This window comes from Bombina bombina, chromosome 5 (assembly GCF_027579735.1).
Source record: "Bombina bombina isolate aBomBom1 chromosome 5, aBomBom1.pri, whole genome shotgun sequence".
Lineage (NCBI taxonomy): Eukaryota > Metazoa > Chordata > Amphibia > Anura > Bombinatoridae > Bombina > Bombina bombina.
Genome location: NC_069503.1, coordinates 226,442,851 through 226,470,834, shown reverse-complemented (window position 1 = coordinate 226,470,834; position 27,984 = coordinate 226,442,851). Strand labels below are relative to the sequence as shown.

Below are 27,984 nucleotides of genomic sequence, written 5' to 3'. Positions count from 1 at the left end.
TTACATATATTTCCTGATAAACTCATAGGTAGCATCTTATCTTATCATTGCTTTAAGAGCCTTTTCATAAAAAACATGCAGTCTGCTAAAGTACTGAATTTGCAATAATAATTATTTGGCAGAAATACACTGGTGGTACAAAAAGGCAGGTCCATAGGCAAGAATGCAGAGGTTATCAAATCGTACTGAAAGCGGAAATATGGCACATCATTTACATGAGATTTACAACAAAATGCACATTCTTTATATGACCAGGAGCAACATGCAACTAAGAGAGGAGGAAGTAAAAGGGGTTAATTGTGGCAAATAACATATTACCTTGTGTTGTACATTCATTCACAAATTCACATTGACACTTTTAGCTCACTTTGAACATCACAATTTGGAAAAGTTAGGTCCCCTCCAATTTGTAGATAGAAAAAACAAACAATAAAATATTTATACTTACCAATCTGTGCAGAATGTCCTCTTCTAGCCATGTTCTTGGATCGAACAGCTTCTTTTATTCTATCTACTTCTTGTTGATAACGTTTTCGATCACGTGATGCATTTTCTTTTGCTTCCTTTAGTGCAGATTCCAAGGCTTTAACTCTCTCAGCAGTAGCTCTAAGTCGTTTCTCCAGCTTTGGAAGCTCACACCGCAGATCTGCATTATCACGTACCAACTGCATAGTGGGTTATTAATAAACACTTTTATACAAAGTAAGCCACTTACATATTTTTCTATAAACAAATGTGATTGAAGAAAACAAAAATGGAAAGTATAATTAGAAAACATTTCATAGTATACCTGTTTGTGGACTTTGGTGAGCTGCTCAAGATTGTTCTCTAGAAAGGAAATTTTCTGTTTCTGTGCTGCACTACCTCCTGTGTCATCGGAGTCCATTTCTGCACTCTAGAGTAAAAGATAACCATTAAAATGCACACAAGGTTTGCGCAAGAGAGGAAAAGTTTGTGCAAATTACCTTTTTAACTCGAGTAGTCAGATCCTGAACAAATAACTTCCTAAGGTTATGCAGGGTCTGTAGTTCTTTAGCCTATGAATAAAGGATAACTTTTTTTTTTATCAGTGTTTAAAACTACATCGTCTTTCACAGACCATAAATATTTATACATTTTCTTACCACAGTCTCTTCTAGCCCCTTCAAATCCTGTCTGGCTTGTTCTCGTCTATCTTGCATGACACTGTTTATAAAATTTAAAAAAAAGTTTAATTCAGCAATGATTAAATGGTTAAGAGTGGGAAAATAAAGTGAACTAAGAAGCTGAAGAAAAAAAAACTCACTTTAGTTTGTTGATCAACAAATATTCTAGTGAACAATTTGTGCACTTGTAAACTTACGTGAGATCGTGTAATTTTTTGCTTTTCTCTTGATCTGCAAATTTCAACTTCTCATGTTCCACCCTAAGTCGTTCCTGTTCAAGCATTATCTTCTGATATTGGCTAAAAAGTAAAATTAATCTCATTAGACAAATCTCATTTTCTAATCTCATTAGACGAATAATGAGGGGAAAACGCTGCTTCAAGAAATGTCATTCTTAACTGGTAAACGCAGTGCATTGTGAACTCTTAAAAAGTAGGTAAAACTTCCAATAGTCAATATCATGGTATAACTTTTATAGTAAGTGGAGGAAGTGTGGACGGAAAACAAACCAGGCAAGAGACACAAAAATGCATATATTACAAGCAGTCATTCAAATGAGTTTTACTTTAAAGCATGAATAAACACTTTTAGCTTAAATATAATTAACGTTTTCACTTTGATATATTCAGAAAAAAAATTGAAATGAGTGGCCTAGTACCAAAGAAAGTTATAGGAAGCTAATGCATGTGGAAGCACCATCTACAAGACCTTCTGACAAAAAGTTGTTTGCAAAAAATAAAAAAAAATAATAAATGAGCCCGATTTTTAAAATGCGTATAAGGTAATTAATGTAGCTGCCTTGTGCAACTGTTCATAACACTTCTCTAGCTGTAAACAAAACCACCAGATCTGAAAAATCAATTCAAATACTCCTTATACATTGGTTAAAACCAAAATATAGGTCCCACGGAAGGATGAGCTGCCTTTCTGAAAAAAACACAAGGGTAAAGCACTACCTTCCAATGAACCAAAAGCAAAATAAATAATGGCTATCAAGACCCATACCAACACAATCTTGAATAAAATCCATAATATATGTAAAGCACATAGGGAAGCACAATGAAAACTCTTAGGTTCACACCATTTGGCAAAAAAAAAAAAATCACTAAAAGCAATCTTTAACGGTTACCAGATTTATTGGCTTGCAACAGGGGGAATTCACCTAGCAAGAAAACCCTTAAAACAGGGGTCAAAAAATCTGTTTAAAATTTAGGAGCCAGAGTGGTATTTGTATATAAATTTATGGAGAATAAACCAAAAAGTTAGTAGCCAGGGGTAAAATTCTAAGAGCCAGTGGCTCCCAGGCTTGTTGAGCCCTGCCTCATGAAACCCAATTTTATTTCCTTTTATAATTCGGAAAGAACATGCAACTTTATACAACTTTACAATTTACTTCTAATATCTCATTTGCTTCATTCTCTTGATAGTCTTTGTTGAAAAGCATACGCTCAGTAGTTGCCGATTGGTGGTTGCACATAGATGCCTTGTGTTATTGGCTCACCCATGTAAATTGCTATTACCTCCACAAAGAGGTAAATTGGAATGCTGTTTAAAATTATATTCTTTATCTGAATCATGAAAACTTTTGGTTTCATGTTCCTTTAATCTTCATAACCAAGAAAACCGCATTCAAGCTGATATTGTAAGGACAGTAAGGTCTAGGAATTTAAAGGGTCATGAAACCCAAAAATGTTCTTTCATGATTTAGGTAGAATGTAAAATTTTAAACAACTTTCAAATTTACTTCTATTATGTAATTTGTTTCATTTTCTTGGTATCATTTGTAGTAGGAGCAGCAATGCACTACTGGTTTCTAACGGAAAACATGGATGAGCCAATGACAATCTGCATATATATGCAGCCACCAATCGGCAGCTAGAGCCTAGGTTCTTTGCTGCTCCTGAGCTTGCCTAGATAAGCCTTTAAGCAAAGGTTAACAAGAGAAGTAAATTAAATAATTCAACTAAATTGGAAAGTTGTTTAAAATTGTATGTTCCATCTGAATCATGAAAGAAATATTTTGGGTTTCACGTCCCTTTAAAAAGCTTTCACTTTTAGGATATGTTGGGCCTATGGTTTTTATCTACCTTTAAAATGTATGTCAATACCTATAAAAAATAAAGCATTTTGCATTCACCAGATGATCTTGACAGAGTTCAACTTTTTTACCATGAACACATTTGTTACTCATACATGTTTTTTAAGATGCAGCATACTGATAGATGTGTACATTTGTTCATGCCTTATTTTACTAACAATAATATGTTGTTTCTTAAAGAAAAGTCCTTCACACAAATGAATTAGGCTTTACATAAACATATGTAATAGTTCAAATACATTTAAAAAAAATAAATCTATTTTGTCGAAGTGTTGCATTGTGTGTGAATGTTTAACACTTACTCTTGAAGCTCTGTAATAACCTTCTCCTTGGTATCAATCTCATCCCTGAGACTGCTCAGTTGTTTCTGGTGAACTTCCCGATGATTCTGAATCTGCTGCTCCACAGCATGCTGGAAAACAATATTTGATTTTACTTCCTAACAGAGATTAAGTTTATCTCCCATAAACTGTGAATGTCTCAAAACCAATTAAATAAATATATACTGTATATGGTTGAAAAACACACATACTATGAGATTGTTAAGAATTCATTACGTTTCAAGAAAAGTTCAGATGGTCATATTTTAGGTACAGATATCAGTTTTAAAAGTAAAGAAAATTTGCCCTACCTTAACTTCATTAGCACTTTGCACTTTATTCAAATGTTCTTTCTCCATTTCATGAACTTTTTCTAAAATATAAAAAAATTAGTTGTTCAGAATAAGCTGCATACAATATTAAATAATTACATACAATTGCCTATAAGCCAAATCAGCAGCGCTAGTTGTAATGAACAGCATGTCATTTTTTTAAATTAATATTTTTTTTGTATAATGGTCCTTAAAGGGACACTGAACCCAATTTTTTTCTTTTGCTATTCAGATAGAGCATGACATTTTAAGCAACTTTGTAATTTACTCCTATTATCAAATTTTCTTCATTCTCTTGGTATCTTTATTTGAAATATGAGAATATAAGTTAAGATGCCGGCCCATTTTTGGCAAACAACCTGGGTTGTTCTTGCTGAGTGGTGGATAAATTCATCCACCAATAAAAAAGTGCTGTCCAGAGTCCTGAACCAAAAACAGCTTAAATGATGATAATAGGAGTAAATTAGAAAGTTGCTTAAGTGTATGCTCTATCTGAATCACAAAAGAAAAAATTTGTGTTTAGTGTCCCTTTAAGTGGATGTGAACAGTATAAAACAATCTTAACATTCATAAATGTAGTATACATTTTAATCATTATGACAGAACACACTATAAAACTTTAATACTTCTACAATTGTCAATAAATTATTCTGCCAAATTAGTATATTTCAATTCATATTTTCTTTCAAGTGCAACTATATACCATTTATCAGAAGTAAAAACCTTTTGTATAATTTATCAGTTTTGTTCTCAAAATGTATACATATAATATCCAAAATCTATAATAAATTATGTTTTCCTTCCTAAGATAGGGAGAGTCCACGGCTTCATTCCTTACTGTTGGGAAAACTATACTCAAGCTCCAGAAGACACTGAATGAATAACGGGAGGGAACAAAAAGGAAGAGGCAGACCCTATTCTAACGGGCACCACAGCCTGCAAATCTTTTCTCCCGAAAGCTGCTTCCGCCGAAGCAAAAACATCACTTGTAAAATCTTGAAAAAGTATGTATGGAGGACCAGGTAGCCACCTTACCAATCTGATCCATAGAGGCCTCATTCTTAAAGGCCCAGGAGGAAGCCACTACTCTAGTGGAATGAGCTGTTATCCTCTCAGGACGACGATGTCCCGGTGTCTCGTAAGCTAAGCGGACCCTGCTTAATCAAAAAGATAGGGAAGTCTAAGTAGCTTTCTGCCCCTTTGTTTCCCAAAATAGACAACAAACAAAGAGGAAGATTGTCTACAACTCCTTAGCAGCCTGAAGATAGAACTTCAAGGCGCAAACAACATCCAAATTGTAAAGTAAGCGTTTCTTCAATGAAGGATTAGGACAGAAGGAAGAAATCACAATTTCCTGATTGATGTTGCGAACGGACACAACCTTAGGAAGAAAAGTGAATTAAGTATGTTAAACTGCCTTATCTGCATGAAAAATCAGATAAGGAGGCTCACATTGCAAAGCAGAGATCTCAGAAACTCTTTGCAGAGGGAATAGCCAATAAAGAGAGAACCTTCCAAGATAATTTAATGTCAACGGAATGCAGAGGCTCAAACGGAACCTGTTGCAGGGAACTAGCAGAAAGGCCCTTCTCCAGCCCATCCTGGAGAAAAGATAAGATCCTGGCAACCTTAACTCTGTGCCCGGAAAAACCACGCTCTTCACACCAGAATAAATAGGTCCTCCACACCTTGTGGTTGATACACCGAGTAATTGGTTTACAAGCTTGAATAAGAGTATCAATTACACTCTCAGAGAAACCTCTCTTGGCTAAGACTAAGCGTTCAATCTTCATGCAGTCAGCCTCAGAGAACCTAGATTTTGATTGATTTTGATAAACAAATGGACCTTGTATCAGCAGGTCTCTGCGACAAGATAACTTCCACGGAGGAGATGAGAACATCCCCACTAGATCCACGAACCACGTCCTTCGCTGCCACAATGGAGCAATCAGGATTACTGATAACCGCTCCTGCTTGATGCGGGCCATCACTCGAGGAAGAAGCGGTAATGGAGGAAAAAAGATATGAGTTTGAACCTCCAGGGCACTGCTAGTGCATCCATTAGATCCCATACCTGGGTAGCTTGGTATTGAGATGGGACGCCATGAGATCTATCTCCAGTGTCCCCCACTTGCTGCATTTCTCTGCAAACACCTTGGGATGGAAGGATTGCCTGCTGAGAAAATCTGCCTCCCAGTTGTCCACACCCGGAATGTGGATCGCTGACAGCAAACAGCTGTGGGCCACCGCCCACTCCAGAATCTGAGATACTTCCTTCATCGCTAAGGAACATCTTGTTCCCCCCTGATGGTTGATGTAAGCCACCAATGTTATATTGTCTGATTGGAATCTGATAAACTGGGACGAACCCAGAAGTGGCCAAGCCTTCAATACCTTGAAGATTGCCCTTAGTTACAAAATATTTATCGGGAGGGAGGACTCCTGAGTCCACAACCCATGTTTCCTTCCCGGCACCCCAAACAGATCCCCATCAGGATAGGCTTGCGTCTATAGTCACAATCTCCCAGGATGGTCTTAAGAAGCATGTCCCTCGGGACAGATGATCTGGACAGAGCCACCAAGAGTGATTCTCTCGACCGGCTGTCTAAAACAATCTGTTGAGACAGATCTGAATGATCGCCTTCTACTGCCTCAGCATGCACAGTTGTAAAGGAACCTGGCAAAAGGAATGATGTCCATGCTGGACACCATGAGACCAATCACCTCCATACACTGAGCCACAGAGGGACTCAAGGAGGTCCGGAGGGCAAGACATGCCAAAGTTAGCATGCAACATCTCTTGTCTGTTAGAAAAATACTTATGGATATGGAGTATATTATAGTACCCAGGAATTCCACCCTGGTACTTTTCCAAGTTTATCTTCCATCCATGTGATCGAAGAAGACTGAGAAGGGACTCTGAGAATTCTTCCGCAAGACAAAAGGATGGTGCTTGCAGCAGAATATAGTCCAAGTATGGGGCTACTACAATACCTTGAGTTCTGGCAACGGCTATAAGAGCCCCCAGAACCTTAATAAAGATTCTTGGAGCAGTAACTAGGCCAAATGGAAGGGCAATGTACTGGAAGTACTGGTCCAGGAATACAAACCTCAGGAACTGAAAGTATTACCTGTGGATTGGAACATGAAGGTAAGTGTCCTTCAGATCTATAGTGGTCATAAACTGGCCTTCCTGAATTAAAGGAAGGATGGACCTTTTCGTTTCCATCTTCAAGGAAGGGACACTGAGAAATTTGTTTAAGCACTTTAGGTCCAGAATTATGCGGAAAGCTCCCTCCTCCTTTGGGACCACGAAAAAGTTTAAAAAAACCCCAAACCTCTTTCTTCGATAAGGAGGATAGATCCTGAACGCACCATAGAAAGGCTTCTCTCTTTTCTGGTCTGGTAGACAGATTCGAGAGAAGGAATCTGCCCCTTGGCTGATGAGATTTGAAACCTATATTGTATCCCTGACATACCACCTCCAGGACCCATGGATCCTGTACATCCTTAAACAAGGCGTCCTTGAACAAGAGACGGGTCTGCCCCTACACAATCTGATCCCGGATCGGGGGCCGCCCCTTTATGCCGATTTGTTTTCAGCAGGCTTCGTATTCTGCTTGGATTTATTTCAGGACTGAGCCGGCTTCCAAGTACTCTTGGGTTGCTCGGGCTTGGAGGAGGATAGTTGTCGTTAAGATTTGTCAGAACGAAAGGAACGAAAATTAGAAGATTGTCGTCCCTCAGACTTGCTCTTATCTTGCGGTAGGAAGGCACCCTTGCCTCCGGTAACCGTAGAAATAATGGAGTCCAGGTCTAGACCAAATAAATTGTTTCCCTTGAAGGGAAGAGAAAGGAGTTTGGACTTAGAAGTCATATCTGCAGACCAAGACTTCAACCAGAGCATCCGGCGGGCTAGGACCAGAAAGCCAGAGGCCTTTGCAATATTTTGCATGTTCACATCATAGATAAAAGAATTAGCAATTCTCAGAGCTTAAATTCTGTCTTGAATATCCTCGAGGGGAGACTCCACCTCAATGAGTTCTGGCAACTGCAGCCACCGGTTGAAACAAAAATCCTATATATGTTGAAACATCTTTCTCAGATAGGTTTCCATTTTCTTATCCATCGGCTCTCTGAACCAAGAACTATCCTTAAGAGGTAGTACGTTTAACAAGCAATGAGATAGCACCAACCGCCTTAGGAATGGAAACTCACAAATCCAGTTGAGAGTCCAGGACCGGGAACTTTTTAAAAAGTAGACAAGGGGGAAAAGGAAGAACAAATTATTTCCCATTTGTTCTTAATAATGTTTGTCATCTTAACCGGCACAGGAAAAGTCAAAGGAACTTTCCTGTCTTTGTAAACTGTCTAATTTAGGTATCATAGGTTCTTCAGGCAGCGTGGCCTCTGAAACCTTTAACGTAGACAGGACCTCCCTTAATAAAAAACGCAAGTGCTCAATTTTTAATCTAAAAGGACAGTTCCTCTGCAGCAGGAGGCTTAGACGCTAAGGACTCCAACCCAGAAAGTTCACCCTCTGAAGCTATAGACATTAAAGGGACACTGAACCCAAATTTTTTTCTTTCGTGATTCAGATAGAGCATGCAATTTTAAGCAACTTTATAATTTACTCCTATTATCAAATTTTCTTCCTTCTCTTGGTATCTTTATTTGAAATGCAAGAATGTAAGTTTAGATGCAGGCTCATTTTTGGTGAATAACCTGGGTTATTCCTGCTGATTGGTGGATAAATTCATCCACCAATAAAAAAAGTACTGTCCAGAGTACTGAAACAAAAAAGAAGCTTAGATGCCTTCTTTTTCAAATAAAGATAGCAAGTGAATGAAGAAAAAATGATACTAGGAGTAAATTAGAAAGTTGCATGCTCTATCTGAATCACGAAAGAAAAAATTTGGGTTCAGTGTCCCTTTAACTCATTATCTGATAACTGGGACATAATAGCTAAATCCGATAAATATTTAGATGACTCTGGGTCAGGAGAACTATGTTTAACCTTTCTCTTGTGTTTGTTAGAGCGAGGTAATGCACTGAGGGCCGCAGACACAGTCATTTGAAATTGCGCGGCAAAGTCCACAGGAAGAAGGCCCCCTCCAAATGGAGGATTAGATGTGCTACAGGGAACTGCATGTGGAGTGGATAATGTAGCAAGGGTAGTAAATCTCACGGGACACAGAGTCCTGAGAGGTAGACGGCTCAGAGGGACTAAGAGCCTTAGCAGGCTTGTCTCCCTTCTTAGACTTTATAATGGTGTTGAGGCATGTGGAACATAATAGAGTAGGTGGGAAAACCACGGCCTTCTCACAATATAAACAGGTATGATTTAGTACAGAAGGAGTACCTTCTAGCATGTCCGAATCCTCCATAGCTTAGGTTATACCCACAGGAGGACACAAATAAAAACATTTTTATTATAGAAAACTGCACCTTTATACTCCCAATGGCTGGGGCACTCACCACCTCCTAGACCCAGACAGTTAACAGAGGAAACACTCTACTCAGGTTCAAGTCTCAGTCAGAATGGAGGAAATGAACATAGACCACACCTGGTCACATGGAGTGCAAGACAGTACTTCCCTTGTTATTACAAGTACAGCAAGTAATAGGAGCTGTGCAACACTTTCATAAACGAAAGTGAAACTTAAGTGAAACCTGTTTGTTACAGCCAAAAACACTGTCTATCGGCCCAGGAAAAAAAAAAATCACACAAAGCAGCATGTAAAACAAATTATGCTAACCAGATAATTTCATTTCTTTCTGTATAAGGAGAGTCCACGGCATCATTCCTTACTGTTGCGAAATAATGAACCTGGCCACCAGGAGGAGGCAGAGAAACCCCAGCCAAAGGCTTAAATACCTCTCCCACTTCCCCCAGTCATTCTGCTGAAGGAACAGTTGGAGAAATAGGGTATAAATAGTGCCAGAAGAGAAACAAAATTTCGAGGGCCGTCCATCAGAGAACACGGGCGTGGACTCTCCTTATACAGAAGGAAATAAAATTATCTGGCAAGCATAATTTATGTTTTCCTTCTTAATATAAGGAGAGTCCACAGCGTCATTCCTTTCTGTTGGGAAAACTATACCCAAGCTCTAGGGGACACTGAATGATAACGGGAGGGACAAAAAGATTCGGATCCTAATCTGAGGGCACCAGAGCCAGCAAAACCTCTCTCCGAAAGCTGCTTTAGCTGAAGCAAAAACATCAAAGTTGTAAAATTTAGAAAAACAAGATTTATGCTTACCTGATAAATTATATTTATTTCTTGACATGGTTAATCCATGGTATCATCAATTACTGTTGGGAATATCACTCCTGGCCAGCAGGAGGAGGCAAAGAGCATCACAGCAAAGCTGTTACGTATCACTTCCTTTCTCACAAACCCCAGTCATTCGACCGAAGGAAAAGGAGAAAACGGAAGTAACAAGGTGCAGAGGTGCCTGAGGTTGTTAAAAACAAAACTGTCTGAAAAATAACAGGGAGGGCCATGGACTCGCCGTGTCAAGAAATAAATAAATCAGGTAAGCATCAATGTTGTTTTCTCTCTTATGACACAGTGAGTCCACGGGATCATCAATTACTGTTGGGAATCAATTCCCAAGCTAGAGGATACACATGATTTGGGAGGGACGAGACAGGTAACCAAAACAGAAGGCACCACTGCAGAACCCCAAAAAAAAAAGAAAAACAAAAAACACCACACTATCTCCCGAAAACCTCAGCCGAGGCAAAAATATCAAATTTGAAATGTTAACAGGGTACGCAGAAATCAGGTTGCAGCCTTGCTACGTCTTAGAACCCAAAAAAATAAAACAGCCTTAGCGAAGCGAGCTGTAAATCTCTCAGGAGCCTGCTGTCCAGCACTCTCAAACAAACCAATAATACTACTCAACCAGAGAAAAAGAGAAGTAAAAGCTTTCCACCCAGAAACAAACAAGACAGAAGAACGGTGAAAATCCTTATTCGCCTAAACAAAAACTTTAAAGCATGCATAACCTCTAAGAAGTGCAACACATGTTTTTCAGAAAAGAAAAATCATGACAAGAGAAGGAACCAATTTGCTGATTAAAATTTCTTTCCGAAACCTCTTTAGGAAGGAAACTAACTAGCACGATAAAGCAATTCACACTGCACAGCTGAGGGTTCCATCACTCTCTGAGCAGAAGAGAAAGCACAAGAAAAAAAACTTCCAAGCTAACAACTTAATATCTATGGAATGTAAAGGCTCAAACTGAGATACTGCAAAAACTTAGGTAATGCTCCCAAGAGAATAAACGCAGGCCTAAAACTGACCAAGGGTCTACCTTAGCAGGAATATAATCGTTATAAAAGTAAATAAATGGTTATAGCCTAATATATATCTAAGAAAATATATTTAATAGTGTAAAATTACAATACAATCAAGATTAAAAAATCAGTGTTAATAAAATCAGTACATATATACTAAAAAGTAATTAATGGGGCCCTTTAAATTAGTTTGAAAAAACATACAGAAAGGGGAAAGATTAACCACAAATCTATATATATATATATATACTGTGATTGAGGATAGAAGAAAACTATACTCAAATAAATATAAGTATACTCAAATAAATATAAGTATAAAGATGGCAGAGATATTCAAACAGTATAAATGAAAACAAATAGCAATACAAACAGACTTAATAACTGGACGTCCAGCGTAAAAACCAGGGGTTAAAACAGTAATAATCTGGGGTTAAAACAGTATTAACCTGAAAGTGCACTATAGTGAACAAAAACACTCGTGACTAGATGATCATACTAATAGCATTGGATCAAGCTAATGGGCAAGTGAGGTACCTTGCGCTAATCTGTGGAGCACAGATTGAATATTGTTCGTCCTGTACCTCCTCCTGAGGTGGGTGTGTACTCCTAGCGTAGTTCACTTACATCACCCTTTCTGAAAATGTCCAGCTGATTTTGGGAGGAACAGAATGTAAACGATCTCTGGGGTAATAGCAATCCTTTAGATGATGGTAGATAGTAACTTCAAGGCACTCTTATTCTGTGGTGCTTAGTGCAGGTACTAGATCATCTGGCAGTATATTCAATTTGTAGACTGGTGCGCTCCCTCAGAGGGCTGTATTCAAATTCACAGGCCTTGGGGGTAGTGAGCCAGGTGTTGGTAGTTGTCCTGTGTGCTTTTTCAACACAATAGCGATCCTTTCGGCGGCTGTATCAAGTTCACAAGCCTTAAAGGAGTTCAGCTTAGCAGTAGGAAATGAGACACAGTCATCAACCGGTTTCTCCCCTCACTTGGGGCTTTTTCAAGATGTGTTCTCATTGCTGGCAGGTATTCCTTTATAGGGCTATCCTGCATCCTTATTGGTTAGTTCAAAGGGGTGTGTGATCCCAGTTAAGGTGGAATTTGAGTTATATCCCTTAAACTTTTAAGGAGGTATCTTATTGTCTCTTGTAGTTTTTTGGAAATGTCCCGTTGTTAATTTTAGTTTAACAACTAGTATACTAAAAGTACATATTGCTCCGGAAAGGAACAACCATACGTGTAATATGGTCGCATCCATGGTGTCAAGTGAAATCAACTTAAAATTATGAGTAAAGTCTGTTCAAGAGTTAGTATTTTTTGGAGTCCTCAATTTGATTAAACACATAGGTAGAGGTAAAAGACATATGTCAGTATTGTACAGGGAATATAAAGTTTTTACAGAGTTTTACATTTGATAGTTACAAACAGAAGTAAATTAGGGACAAAAAGAGAGAGCTGGGGGTTCTCATTGTCTTAGAGTTAAAGTTAAACACATAGGTAAAGAATTTTTCCCATATGTGTATATGATACAGAAAATAGACAGACATTCTAGATATTTCACGTTTGGTGGTTGCATATTGGGGCATACTTATCTGATCAAGAGTCAGTATTGTTTGGGGGATGATAGTATGATTAAACACATAGTTAAAGGTTAAACACATATGTCGATATTTGTTCTCTTTTTGATAAATATTATAAAATCTTACATTTGGTACTTGCAAACGGAAGTTAATTATGAAAAAACGGTTCTTAGTGTATTAGGGGTAAAGTTAAACACATAGGTAAAAGTTAAACACATAGGTAAAAGTTAAACACATATGTGTATATGACATTGACAGACTATTCCAAAGTTTTACATTTGGTACTTGCAAACGGAAGTTAGTTATGAAAAACGGTTCTTAGTGTATTAGGGGTAAAATTAAACACATAGGTAAAAATTAAACACATATGTGTATATGACATAAAAAATGTAGACAGACTATTCCAAAGTTTTGCATTTGGTGATTGCATACTTGGGCAAATAATGAAAGGAGGTTCCGATTGTTTTTAAAAGGCATATCTAATAGAGACCCTTAGGGGAAGTTTTAGTCAAACATAAAAGGAGCTACATCAAGTTCTGAGTTTAAGCCTAATGGGTGCAGTGTTTTCATGGTATATATCAGTTCGGCTTCCTTTTTTAGGAGCTTTGTTTCAAAATTCCCTCCTCTCCATTTCTGCGGATTAGAAAAAATTGCACTAACCTAATAGACTACGAAGAACAGTCTAAAATTCTAATAAAGAAATTTAATGACAAAGGGTATGATGATATAACAATTCAGGATAATTTCAATAAAATAAAAGATAATATTTATCAAAAAGAGAACAAATATCGACATATGTGTTTAACCTTTAACTATGTGTTTAATCATACTATCATCCCCCAAACAATACTGACTCTTGATCAGATAAGTATGCCCCAATATGCAACCACCAAACGTGAAATATCTAGAATGTCTGTCTATTTTCTGTATCATATACACATATGGGAAAAATTCTTTACCTATGTGTTTAACTTTAACTCTAAGACAATGAGAACCCCCAGCTCTCTCTTTTTGTCCCTAATTTACTTCTGTTTGTAACTATCAAATGTAAAACTCTGTAAAAACTTTATATTCCCTGTACAATACTGACATATGTCTTTTACCTCTACCTATGTGTTTAATCAAATTGAGGACTCCAAAAAATACTAACTCTTGAACAGACTTTACTCATAATTTTAAGTTGATTTCACTTGACACCATGGATGCGACCATATTACACGTATGGTTGTTCCTTTCCGGAGCAATATGTACTTTTAGTATACTAGTTGTTAAACTAAAATTAACAACGGGACATTTCCAAAAAACTACAAGAGACAATAAGATACCTCCTTAAAAGTTTAAGGGATATAACTCAAATTCCACCTTAACTGGGATCACACACCCCTTTGAACTAACCAATAAGGATGCAGGATAGCCCTATAAAGGAATACCTGCCAGCAATGAGAACACATCTTGAAAAAGCCCCAAGTGAGGGGAGAAACCGGTTGATGACTGTGTCTCATTTCCTACTGCTAAGCTGAACTCCTTTAAGGCTTGTGAACTTGATACAGCCGCCGAAAGGATCGCTATTGTGTTGAAAAAGCACACAGGACAACTACCAACACCTGGCTCACTACCCCCAAGGCCTGTGAATTTGAATACAGCCCTCTGAGGGAGCGCACCAGTCTACAAATTGAATATACTGCCAGATGATCTAGTACCTGCACTAAGCACCACAGAATAAGAGTGCCTTGAAGTTACTATCTACCATCATCTAAAGGATTGCTATTACCCCAGAGATCGTTTACATTCTGTTCCTCCCAAAATCAGCTGGACATTTTCAGAAAGGGTGATGTAAGTGAACTACGCTAGGAGTACACACCCACCTCAGGAGGAGGTACAGGACGAACAATATTCAATCTGTGCTCCACAGATTAGCGCAAGGTACCTCACTTGCCCATTAGCTTGATCCAATGCTATTAGTATGATCATCTAGTCACGAGTGTTTTTGTTCACTATAGTGCACTTTCAGGTTAATACTGTTTTAACCCCAGATTATTACTGTTTTAACCCCTGGTTTTTACGCTGGACGTCCAGTTATTAAGTCTGTTTGTATTGCTATTTGTTTTCATTTATACTGTTTGAATATCTCTGCCATCTTTATACTTATATTTATTTGAGTATTTTTGTATATTTATTTGAGTATACTTATATTTATTTGAGTATAGTTTTCTTCTATCCTCAATCACAGTATATATATATATATATATATATATAGATTTGTGGTTAATCTTTCCCCTTTCTGTATGTTTTTTCAAACTAATTTAAAGGGCCCCATTAATTACTTTTTAGTATATATGTACTGATTTTATTAACACTGATTTTTTAATCTTGATTGTATTGTAATTTTACACTATTAAATATATTTTCTTAGATATATATTAGGCTATAACCATTTATTTACTTTTATAACGATTATATTCCTGCTAAGGTAGACCCTTTTAGGTTACCCGTATATTGTATTTGTGTACTACCCTGCTTTCAGCGCCAGTATATCCGCTTAAATTATTCTACTATCCTCCTCAGGGTGCTTAGAGAGAGACCCTTCTATACTTGGCATTAGGGTTGATATAAGCGCCAATTCTCACCTATCCTCCTTACACTAAAACTGACCAAGGCCTGTCAAAAAGATTGCCTATCTGGCTCATCTGCCAGATGCTTATGTAGCAAAAAAGAATAAGGTAGAAATCTGACCCTTTAGAGAACTAACTGACAAAACCTCTCTCCAGACCTTCCTGCAGAAAGGACAACATTCTAAGAAGCCTGACCTATTCCAAGAGAAACCCTTGGATACACATCATTAACGATATTTTATGGGAAAAAATCCTCATAACAGGCTTACAAACCTGAATCATGGTCACAAGGACCGACTCAGCAACTACGCTTAGACAGACTAAGCATTCAAACTCCAAACAGACAACAGCAGAGAAACAAAATATAGATGAAGGAAAGGACCCAGAACCAGCACGTCCTTCCTCAGAGGAATTCTCCCAAGTAGAGGAGATGGCATTCCCACTATGTCTGCATACCCGAGCCTGTGAGGACACGCAGAGACTATTAGATTACCTACACTCTCTCCTGTTTGACGCAAGCAAGGAGAACAACCAGAAGAAACAGGAATACTAGCCTTAACCCCAAGGAACCACCAGCATATATCAGAGCGGCCTAAGAAACTCTCCACTCCCGAAATCCACTTCAGAAAGTGGAAGGAGGATAAGCAATGAAATGAGTGTGCCCATCAGACAACCCATGCCATACATGACAAAGAAACACCAGGTTCCATCCAAGCGGTTAAAGGAACCACTGAAAAGAAAATGTTAAACTAAAACCTGAAAGGTAACTGAGCCAAGTCAGAGCATTGACTATTACTCTCAACTCCACGAAAGTAATGGAGAGAGCCGACGCCTAACAAGTCCCTAGTCACCAACCCAATGGGCTAGCGAACGTGTTCACTATTACTCAGGAATGTCTCCGGAAATATGTGCTCCGAGACAGATACTCCTGAGAAACCAAAAGATCAAGGAGACAGCCAACGATCCTGCTACCTCTTGCAAGCTAAGCGAGCGCTCCATCGCAGATTCACATGGAGGAATCTCATATAACTAGTATTTATATAGCGCCTATCTCCCAGAGGGACTCAAAGCGCTTTTTCAGTGCTCGCTCATGGAATTAACCAAGTCGGCAGCTGAATCAATTTGTTATTATCATCCAATTTAATGGAGCACAATTAACGACCTCGGAAGGATGAAGGGCTGAGTCGGCCCTGCCGGGAGCAGAACTTGTGATCTTGGATCCTTTAACAGGCTTTTATAGTCAGGGCATTTACCAACTGAGCTAACCCACCGGCCTCTCTAGATCTATCCTCTGAGACAGAGCCACACCCCAGCCCACTATCTGAACATGCTCTTAGATGGAATTAATCAAAGGAATGGTGTCCAATGACCATTGCCTCCAAACCTTGAGCCGCTGGAGGACCAAATAGTAGAGAGCCGAGAGGAGGCTCCTCTAATTTCTTTCTGACAAAAATAAATACATAGGTAGGGCAACTAATATGGATCCTAAGAACTACCCATGTAGCTAAAACCAGGGAACTCATTTTCAGATTCACTTCCATCTGTGGAATGAAGAAAGCGACAAGGACTCTGTATGAGTTTACTTGTTGGAAAAATGACGCCTGAATCATTATGACATCCGGAAAAGGACAGCAATATAGCCCAGCCCTCTTTGATAGCCATGGCAAGGCCAAAGGGAAGACTGTTTCCGTTAGATAAACTAATTGTTGAGACACTTTAGGTCTTTAATATGATGAAATCCTAGACCCTATTCCTGAACAGGAACTTTAACAATCCCTCACAATGAAGAGAAGTCCCAAAATACTACAAAAATGACTCACAGGTATCTGGCCTCCCGATAAACTGATAGATGGAAAACTGCTTCAGGGAGTAAAGACTACAATGTAGTACCCCTGAGCTACTGTGTTCCCAGCCTATCTGGGACATGTCGTATCCATGTTTGAAGACAAACAAAAAGATACAGCCCCCCCCCGGAATGATCCCGAACTGGGGCAAAATTCATCTAGTCTAAAACAGAAATATTCCTGTCAGATCCAGACCAAACAAGGTCCAGAGGCTTGAATGCAGAGGAAAACCCCACTGACATGTTTATAGCCACAAAGCCCCGAGGGCTAGCACAACAAGATTTATATCATGGCTCCCTGCTTGAAGACTAGCATGGTAGCATCAAAAATAAAAGGATTGGCTAGCTTTAAAGCATTAATTCTGTAGCAATTGAAACAGACAAGGCGTCTCACCAACAAGATGCCTCACTTGAAACAGTGGCAAAACCACATGTCTCTGTAAAAAGCCTAGTCCATTAAACCTGAAAAACAACATTCTCTGTAGAAATCATAATTCTCTTAGCCAGAGTAGGCTATAGGCACCGTGCATATGATATTCAATAGGGACAAGAACAGGAAACCATCCTAAGATGGGGAACAGGGAAATTCCTAGAATAGCCCTGCCATTCCTGTCCAGCACGGGAATCCTATTATCTATAAAGTTCACTAGATTCCCTAAGGATTGACAATGACAGACGTATCTGAGTCGCTCAAATGCAGCCAGACCCTTTTATAAACACACAAGAAGGTGTTCAGGCTGAAATCTAAAGATACTACTTCAACATCAGATAAAGGAATTATACTGTCTAATTCTGAGATTGTACCCTCAGAGGCTACTAACATATCCTCCTCATCAGACCTACGAGGAAGGCAATCTGAGTAGCATCAGGGGGAAAAGAAACCTTACTATCTGAATCACTAATGTTCCTCCTGAGATCTTCCACTAAAATTAGGAAAAAGCAAATAACGCCACAGATATCCAAAAGAACCTGAGCAGCATTTTGAAGGCAAATAACTCCTCCAGGAGATTATGAGGAACCGCAGCGCACCTCTGTTGATGCCATCGAGGCTTGGTACGTGAAAGGAGAAACTGTTGTAATGCCTACACAGCATCATCCTAGGAGACATTGGGTTCAGAGGCAATGTGATCTCTATCTCAAGAGAACCAGCGAAACAAGAACTCACAAAATTGCATATTTGAAAACAATATAGTGTCTTAAATGTTTAATGTAAGAACGTTTTAGCGTCTGCACACACAAATTGCATATTTTAAAAAACAATATAGAGTAAAACATGTTTAATGCAAGAAAACATTTTAATGTCTGGAGTTGATCCAGGGACCTCTGAGCCACTGGAGAACTCTTGAAAAGAAAAACTCACAAGGCAAAATTTAATTCATATTTTAAACACAGGACTGTCACTTTAAATAGTTAATTTAAATAACAGTGTAACAGGCACAGTATAATTAGTGATGTTCAACACCTAACAGAAATTAATATTCTTGGCTCCCCCAAATAACGTTCGACATATTCAGTATAGGGAACGTTTGACATCTATAAAATAGTTTGCATTGCATAGATTTTAAACTTTAACATTGTGCTGTAAGTTCCGTTCTCACCCAGAGGGGACAGAGAGGCGGGATCACGTGACCAGACCCGTCAGAAAACCAAAATGATGCTTCAACTCCTTCACAGTGAAGGAGGAGCCGGGCGCTTCATTCTACCATGCAACCAAGTCAACATAAGAGTCAACCCTGTGCTAAGCAAGTACAGTATCGGTAAACTATAAGAACGCTCTTATTCACAAGGCAGTGTGGCGATAACTTACGTGTAGTGCACTCCACAAAAAAGGCTAATACTGTGATTACATAAAGCCATGTAGTTAAAATGCAAGACACACAAAGATAAAATAATTTAGAGGTGTCCTTAACCCCTTAGGTACTTCTAAACTACACATGAACCCAGAATAATCAGGGGATCTCTTATTAACCCCTAGTCTCCTGTCACCATTGCCCGCATCCTGCCTAAAATATCCTCTAAAGGATATATCTGTCTCACATAAAATTGCAGAGAAGGCTCCTTAACCCTCTTAGTGCCAGTCTCCCACCCAAAAGACGTTCGGCAGGAGGACAGCCTACCTGATATGAGAGGATGCCACTCCTCACAGAGATCTGTAGAGAAAAGAAAGAGTAAACCTATGTAGGCTTTATATACACAATGGGCAGCAACAATGTTAGGAAAACCCAGCAAAGCACAATTTACAAGTTCCTAACTGCTTAAAAGCTACCACAGCCCTACTGAAGAGACTAATGTGGAGTACAGCTAAACCTACCTTGTGATGGAAGATCAGAACAAGCTTGCTTTGGATTCAAAATAAAACAAACAAAAAAATCTTGATAGAAGAATCTTAGACACCTATTAACGTCACCTCCTCCTTGTACTGAAGGCAAAGCGAATGACTGGCGTTTGTGGGAAGGGAAGTGATACTTAACAGCTTTGCTGTGGTGCTCTTTGCCTCCTCCTGCTGGCCAGGAGTGATATTTCCAACAGTAATTAATGATCCTGTGGACTCATTGTGTCAAGAAATAAATAAAATTTATCAGGTAAGCATAAATCTTGTTTTTCTAAATTTTACAACTTTGAGGTTTTTGCTTCAGATAAAGCAGCTTTCGGGAGAGAGGTTTTGCAGGATGTGGTGCCCTTAGATTAGGGTCCGCATGTTTTTGTCCCTCCCGTTATTCAGTTTCCTCAAGAGCTTGGGTATAGTAAGGAATGATGCTGTGGACTCTCCTTATATTAAGAAGGAAAACATAAATTATGTTTACCAGATAATTTTATTTACTTCTGTATAAGGAGAGTCCACGCCCGTGTTCTCCGATGGACGGCCCTCTAAATTTTGTTTCTCTTCTGGCACCATTTATACCCTATTTCTCCTACTGTACCTTCAGCATAAGAAAGAAATGTAAGGAGGACCAGGTAGCCGCCTTACAAATCTGATCCAGAGGCATCGTTCTTAAAGGCCCAAGAGGAAGTCAATGCTCCAGTAGAATGAGCCGTAATCCTCTGAGGAGGTTTATGCCCAGCTTTCTCATAAGCTAAGCAAATAACACTCCTTAAGCAAAAAGATAAGGAAGTTGAAGAGATATTCTGACACTTATGCTTCCTGGAATAGGCAACAAATAAGGCAGAAGTTTGTCTAAAAATCCTTGGCAGCCTGAAGATAGAACTTCAAGGCGTGAACCACGTCCAAATTATGAAGCAAAATGTTCCTTCGAAGAAGGATTGGGACACAAGGAAGGAACCACAATCTCTTGATTGATGTTGAGGTCTGACCTGACATTGACATTAGGAAGAAAACCTAACTTAGTACGTAGGACAGCCTTATCAGAATGGAACACCAGATAAGGAGGCTCACATTGCAAGGCAGCAATCTCAGATACTCTGCGTGCAGAAGCAATAGCCAGTAGAAAAAGAACCTTTCAGGACAAAAATGTTATGTCAATTTTATGCTTTAGGCTCAAATGGAGCCCATTGCAAAACCTTAAGAACAACATTTAGACTCCAAGGAGGAGCATTGGATCTAAACACAGGCCTGATCCTAGTCAGAGCCTTAAAGGACTGAACATTTGGATCTAGATTTTGATGAACAAAAGGACCTTGTTCCAGCAGATCCCTGCGACAAGGTAACTACCACAGAGGAGATGACTACATCCCCACCAGGTCTGCGAACCACATCCTTCGCGGCCACGATGGAGCAATCAGTATCACTGATGCCTGCTCCTGCTTGATGCGGGCCTCTACACGAGGAAGGAGTGGTAACGGCGGGAAAAGGTAAATTAGACAACCTCCAAGGCACTGCTAATGCATCTATTAGCTCCGCCTGAGGATCCCTGGACCTCGACCCATATCTGGGCAGCTTGGAATTGAGACGGGACGCCATGAGATTAATCGCCTGCGTCCCCCACCTGTTGCATATCTCCGCAAACACTTCGGGATGGAGAGACCATTCCCCCTGGATGAAAGGATTGTCTGCTGAAAAAATCTGCTTCCCAGTTGTCCACACCCGGAATGTGGATCGCTGACAGCAAACATCCATGGGCCTCCTCCCACTCCAGATTCCAAGATACTTCCCCCATAGCTAGGGAGCTTATCTTTGTACCTTGATAGCTGATGTAAGCCACTGAGGTTATATTGTCTGATTGGAATCTGATAAACTAGGACCAACCCAGAAGGGGCCAAAGCCTTCAGAGCATTGAAGATTGCCCAAAGTTCCAGAAAGTTGATCAGGAGAGAGCATTCCTCCCGAGTCCACAGGCCCTGTGCCTTCTTGGCACCCCAAACAGCTCCCCATCCTGATAGACTTGCGTCCGTAGTCACAATCTCCAAGGATGGTCTTAAGAAGGATGTCCCTCGGGACAAATGATCTGGACAAAGCCACCAAGAGAGCGATTCTCTCGACCGGTTGTCCAGAAAAATCTGTTGAGAAAGATCCGAATGATCGCCATTCCACTGTCTCAGCATGCACAGCTGAAGTGGTCTGAGATGGATTCCGGCAAAAAGGACGTTCATGCTGGACATCATGAGACCAATCACCTCCATAAACCGAACCACTGAGGGCCTGAAGGAGATTTGGAGGGCAAGACAAGTGGAAGTTAGCTTGTAACGTCTCTAGTCTGTAAGGAATATCCTCATGGTTATGGAGTCTATTATAGTACCCAGGAATTCCATCCTGGTACTGGGAATAAGAGAACTCTTTTCTAAGTTTATCTTCCATCCATAAGATTGAAAAAGAAATAGAGCTTTCGAATGGTCCTCAGCCAGACGACAGGATGGTGCTTAAACCACAATATAGTTTAAGTATGGCGCTACTGCTATACCTCTGAATCTGGCCACTGCAAGCAGAGCACCTAGAACCTTCGTAAAAAACTCTTGGAGCAGTAGCTAGACCAAACAGAAGTGCAATGGACTGGAAGTGCTGGTCCAGGAACGCAATAAACTGTCCTTCCTGAACTAAGGGAAAGATGGACCTTAATCGTCTCCATATTGAACGAGGGGACATTTAGAAATTCGTTTAAGCATTTTAGGTCCAGAATCGGGCAAAAAATTCCCTCCTCCTTTGGGACCACAAAAAGGTTTGAATAGTATCCCAAACCTCTTTCTGCGATAGGCACCAGGACAATGACTCCAAAGGAGGACAGAACCCGCACGCACCCCAGAAAGGCTCCCCTCTTTTCTGGTCTGGAAGACAGGATTGAGAGGAGAAATCTGCCCTTGGGTGCATGAGACTTGAAACCGCACCCCAGAAAGGCTCCCTTCTTTTCTGGTCTGGAAGACAGGATTGAGAGGAGAAATCTGCCCTTGGGTGCATGAGACTTGAAACCTATCTTGTATCCCTGAGCCATGATCTCCAGGACCCATGGATCCTGTACGTCTCCAAACCAAGCGTCTGAAAAGAGCGACAGTCTGTCCCCTACACGATCCAGAGCCGGATCGGGGGCTGCCCCTTAATGCCGATTTAGTCTCGGCGGGCTTCTTGCTCTGCTTGGACTTATTCCAGGACTGAGCCGGCATCTAAGTACTCTTGGTTTGCTTGGGATTAGCAGAGGACCGGTCAGGAAAGAGGAAATGAAAGCGAGACTACTCCCAGCCACATGGTGCACAAGGCAGGACCGCCCCTATCAGAAAAAGTGCACCAAGCTACAAAGCACTCAAAGTGGAAGTAAAAACCTGTGCGTTCCAGCCACATAAACAGCCTATGAGCCCAATAAAATCTTGCACATAAAGCAGCATAAAAACAGAATTTATGTTTACCTGATAAATTTCTTTCTCCAACGGTGTGTCCGGTCCACGGCGTCATCCTTACTTGTGGGATATTCTCTTCCCCAACAGGAAATGGCAAAGAGCCCAGCAAAGCTGGTCACATGATCCCTCCTAGGCTCCGCCTACCCCAGTCATTCGACCGACGTTAAGGAGGAATAATAGCATAGGAGAAACCATATGGTACCGTGGTGACTGTAGTTAAAGAAAATAAATTATCAGACCTGATTAAAAAACCAGGGCGGGCCGTGGACCGGACACACCGTTGGAGAAAGTAATTTATCAGGTAAACATAAATTCTGTTTTCTCCAACATAGGTGTGTCCGGTCCACGGCGTCATCCTTACTTGTGGGAACCAATACCAAAGCTTTAGGACACGGATGAAGGGAGGGAGCAAATCAGGTCACCTAAATGGAAGGCACCACGGCTTGCAAAACCTTTCTCCCAAAAATAGCCTCAGAAGAAGCAAAAGTATCAAACTTGTAAAATTTGGTAAAAGTGTGCAGTGAAGACCAAGTCGCTGCCCTACATATCTGATCAACAGAAGCCTCGTTCTTGAAGGCCCATGTGGAAGCCACAGCCCTAGTGGAATGAGCTGTGATTCTTTCGGGAGGCTGCCGTCCGGCAGTCTCGTAAGCCAATCTGATGATGCTTTTAATCCAAAAAGAGAGAGAGGTAGAAGTTGCTTTTTGACCTCTCCTTTTACCTGAATAAACAACAAACAAAGAAGATGTTTGTCTAAAATCCTTTGTAGCATCTAAATAGAATTTTAGAGCGCGAACAACATCCAAATTGTGCAACAAGCGTTCCTTCTTCGAAACTGGTTTCGGACACAGAGAAGGTACGATAATCTCCTGGTTAATGTTTTTGTTAGAAACAACTTTTGGAAGAAAACCAGGTTTAGTACGTAAAACCACCTTATCTGCATGGAACACCAGATAAGGAGGAGAACACTGCAGAGCAGATAATTCTGAAACTCTTCTAGCAGAAGAAATTGCAACTAAAAACAAAACTTTCCAAGATAATAACTTAATATCAACGGAATGTAAGGGTTCAAACGGAACCCCCTGAAGAACTGAAAGAACTAAATTGAGACTCCAAGGAGGAGTCAAAGGTTTGTAAACAGGCTTGATTCTAACCAGAGCCTGAACAAAGGCTTGAACATCTGGCACAGCTGCCAGTTTTTTGTGAAGTAACACCGACAAGGCAGAAATCTGTCCCTTCAGGGAACTTGCCGATAATCCTTTTTCCAATCCTTCTTGAAGGAAGGATAGAATCCTAGGAATCTTAACCTTGTCCCAAGGGAATCCTTTAGATTCACACCAACAGATATATTTTTTCCAAATTTTGTGGTAAATCTTTCTAGTTACAGGCTTTCTGGCCTGAACAAGAGTATCGATAACAGAATCTGAGAAACCTCGCTTCGATAAAATCAAGCGTTCAATCTCCAAGCAGTCAGCTGGAGTGAAACCAGATTCGGATGTTCGAACGGACCCTGAACAAGAAGGTCTCGTCTCAAAGGTAGCTTCCAAGGTGGAGCCGATGACATATTCACCAGATCTGCATACCAAGTCCTGCGTGGCCACGCAGGAGCTATCAAGATCACCGACGCCCTCTCCTGATTGATCCTGGCTACCAGCCTGGGGATGAGAGGAAACGGCGGGAACACATAAGCTAGTTTGAAGGTCCAAGGTGCTACTAGTGCATCCACTAGAGCCGCCTTGGGATCCCTGGATCTGGACCCGTAGCAAGGAACTTTGAAGTTCTGACGAGAGGCCATCAGATCCATGTCTGGAATGCCCCATAGTTGAGTGACTTGGGCAAAGATTTCCGGATGGAGTTCCCACTCCCCCGGATGCAATGTCTGACGACTCAGAAAATCCGCTTCCCAATTTTCCACTCCCGGGATGTGGATAGCAGACAGGTGGCAGGAGTGAGACTCCGCCCATAGAATAATCTTGGTCACTTCTTCCATCGCTAGGGAACTCCTTGTTCCCCCCTGATGGTTGATGTACGCAACAGTCGTCATGTTGTCTGATTGAAACCGTATGAACTTGGTCCTCGCTAGCTGAGGCCAAGCCTTGAGAGCATTGAATATCGCTCTCAGTTCCAGAATATTTATCGGTAGAAGAGATTCTTCCCGAGACCAAAGACCCTGAGCTTTCAGGGATCCCCAGACCGCGCCCCAGCCCATCAGACTGGCGTCGGTCGTGACAATGACCCACTCTGGTCTGCGGAATGTCATCCCTCGTGACAGGTTGTCCAGGGACAGCCACCAACGGAGTGAGTCTCTGGTCCTCTGATTTACTTGTATCTTTGGAGACAAGTCTGTATAGTCCCCATTCCACTGACTGAGCATGCACAGTTGTAATGGTCTTAGATGAATGCGCGCAAAAGGAACTATGTCCATTGCCGCTACCATCAACCCGATCACTTCCATGCACTGAGCTACGGAAGGAAGAGGAACGGAATGAAGTATCCGACAAGAGTCCAGAAGTTTTGTCTTTCTGGCCTCTGTTAGAAAAATCCTCATTTCTGAGGAGTCTATAATTGTTCCCAAGAAGGGAACCCTTGTTGACGGGGATAGAGAACTCTTTTCCACGTTCACTTTCCAGCCGTGAGATCTGAGAAAGGCCAGGACGATGTCCGTGTGAGCCTTTGCTCGAGGGAGGGACGACGCTTGAATCAGAATGTCGTCCAGGTAAGGTACTACTGCAATGCCCCTTGGTCTTAGTACCGCTAGAAGGGACCCTAGTACCTTTGTGAAAATCCTTGGAGCAGTGGCTAATCCGAAAGGAAGCGCCACAAACTGGTAATGTTTGTCCAGGAATGCAAACCTTAGGAACCGATGATGTTCCTTGTGGATAGGAATATGTAGATACGCATCCTTTAAATCCACCGTGGTCATGAATTGACCTTCCTGGATGGAAGGAAGGATAGTTCGAATGGTTTCCATCTTGAACGATGGGACCTTGAGAAATTTGTTTAAGATCTTGAGATCTAAGATTGGTCTGAACGTTCCCTCTTTTTTGGGAACTATGAACAGATTGGAGTAGAACCCCATCCCTTGTTCTCTTAATGGAACAGGATGAATCACTCCCATTTTTAACAGGTCTTCTACACAATGTAAGAACGCCTGTCTTTTTATGTGGTCTGAAGACAACTGAGACCTGTGGAACCTCCCCCTTGGGGGAAGTCCCTTGAATTCCAGAAGATAACCCTGGGAGACTATTTCTAGCGCCCAAGGATCCAGAACATCTCTTGCCCAAGCCTGAGCGAAGAGAGAGAGTCTGCCCCCCACCAGATCCGGTCCCGGATCGGGGGCCAATATTTCATGCTGTCTTGGTAGCAGTGACAGGTTTCTTGGCCTGCTTTCCCTTGTTCCAGCCTTGCATTGGTCTCCAAGCTGGCTTGGCTTGAGAAGTATTACCCTCTTGCTTAGAGGACGTAGCACTTTGGGCTGGTCCGTTTTTACGAAAGGGACGAAAATTAGGTCTATTTTTTGCCTTGAAAGGCCTATCCTGAGGAAGGGCGTGGCCCTTACCCCCAGTGATATCAGAGATAATCTCTTTCAAGTCAGGGCCAAACAGCGTTTTCCCCTTGAAAGGAATGTTTAGTAACTTGTTCTTGGAAGACGCATCAGCCGACCAAGATTTCAACCAAAGCGCTCTGCGCGCCACAATAGCAAACCCAGAATTCTTAGCCGCTAACCTAGCCACTTGCAAAGTGGCGTCTAGAGTGAAAGAATTAGCCAATTTGAGAGCATTGATTCTGTCCATAATCTCCTCATAAGGAGGAGAATCACTATCGAGCACCTTTATCAGTTCATCAAACCAGAAATATGCAGCTGTAGTGACAGGGACAATGCATGAAATGGGTTGTAGAAGGTAACCCTGCTGAACAAACATCTTTTTAAGCAAACCTTCTAATTTTTTATCCATAGGATCTTTGAAAGCACAACTATCCTCTATGGGTATAGTGGTGCGTTTGTTTAAAGTAGAAACCGCTCCCTCGACCTTGGGGACTGACTGCCATAAGTCCTTTCTGGGGTCGACCATAGGAAACAATTTTTTAAATATGGGGGGAGGGACGAAAGGAATACCGGGCCTTTCCCATTCTTTATTAACAATGTCCGCCACCCGCTTGGGTATAGGAAAAGCTTCTGGGAGCCCCGGCACCTCTAGGAACTTGTCCATTTTACATAGTTTCTCTGGAATGACCAACTTTTCACAATCATCCAGAGTGGATAATACCTCCTTAAGCAAAATGCGGAGATGTTCCAACTTAAATTTAAATGTAATCACATCAGATTCAGCCTGATGAGAAATGTTCCCTGAATCAGTAATTTCTCCCTCAGACAAAACCTCCCTGGCCCCCTCAGATTGGATTAGGGGCCCTTCAGAGATATTAACATCAGCGTCGTCATGCTCTTCAGTAACTAAAACAGAGCAGCCACGCTTACGCTGACAAGGGTTCATTTTGGCTAAAATGTTTTTGACAGAATTATCCATTACAGCCGTTAATTGTTGCATAGTAAGGAGTATTGGCGCGCTAGATGTACTAGGGGCCTCCTGAGTGGGCAAGACTCGTGTAGACGAAGGAGGGAATGATGCAGTACCATGCTTACTCCCCTCACTTGAGGAATCATCTTGGGCATCATTGTCATTATCACATAAATCACATTTATTTAAATGAATAGGAATTCTGGCTTCCCCACATTCAGAACACAGTCTATCTGGTAGTTCAGACATGTTAAACAGGCATAAACTTGATAAGAAAGTACAAAAAACGTTTTAAAATAAAACCGTTACTGTCACTTTAAATTTTAAACTGAACACACTTTGTTACTGCAATTGCGAAAAAACATGAAGGAATTGTTCAAAAATCACCAAATTTTCACCACAGTGTCTTAAAGCCTTAAAAATATTGCACACCAAATTTGGAAGCTTTA

General features: G+C 40.7%; 1 protein-coding gene across 1 annotated transcript in view; it reads right to left on the bottom strand.

Moving 5' to 3' along the window:
* KIF5B (kinesin family member 5B) overlaps positions 1-27,984 on the bottom strand; it is a 346,765-nt gene that overhangs the window by 33,772 nt on the left and 285,009 nt on the right. The window contains exons 18-24 of the mRNA XM_053713860.1: positions 3,875-3,936; positions 3,546-3,655; positions 1,343-1,444; positions 1,125-1,185; positions 966-1,037; positions 791-895; positions 449-665 (exon numbers count right to left, since the gene is read on the bottom strand). Coding sequence (XP_053569835.1) covers positions 449-665; positions 791-895; positions 966-1,037; positions 1,125-1,185; positions 1,343-1,444; positions 3,546-3,655; positions 3,875-3,936 — 729 coding nt within the window. The remainder of the gene's footprint in view (positions 1-448; positions 666-790; positions 896-965; positions 1,038-1,124; positions 1,186-1,342; positions 1,445-3,545; positions 3,656-3,874; positions 3,937-27,984) is intronic.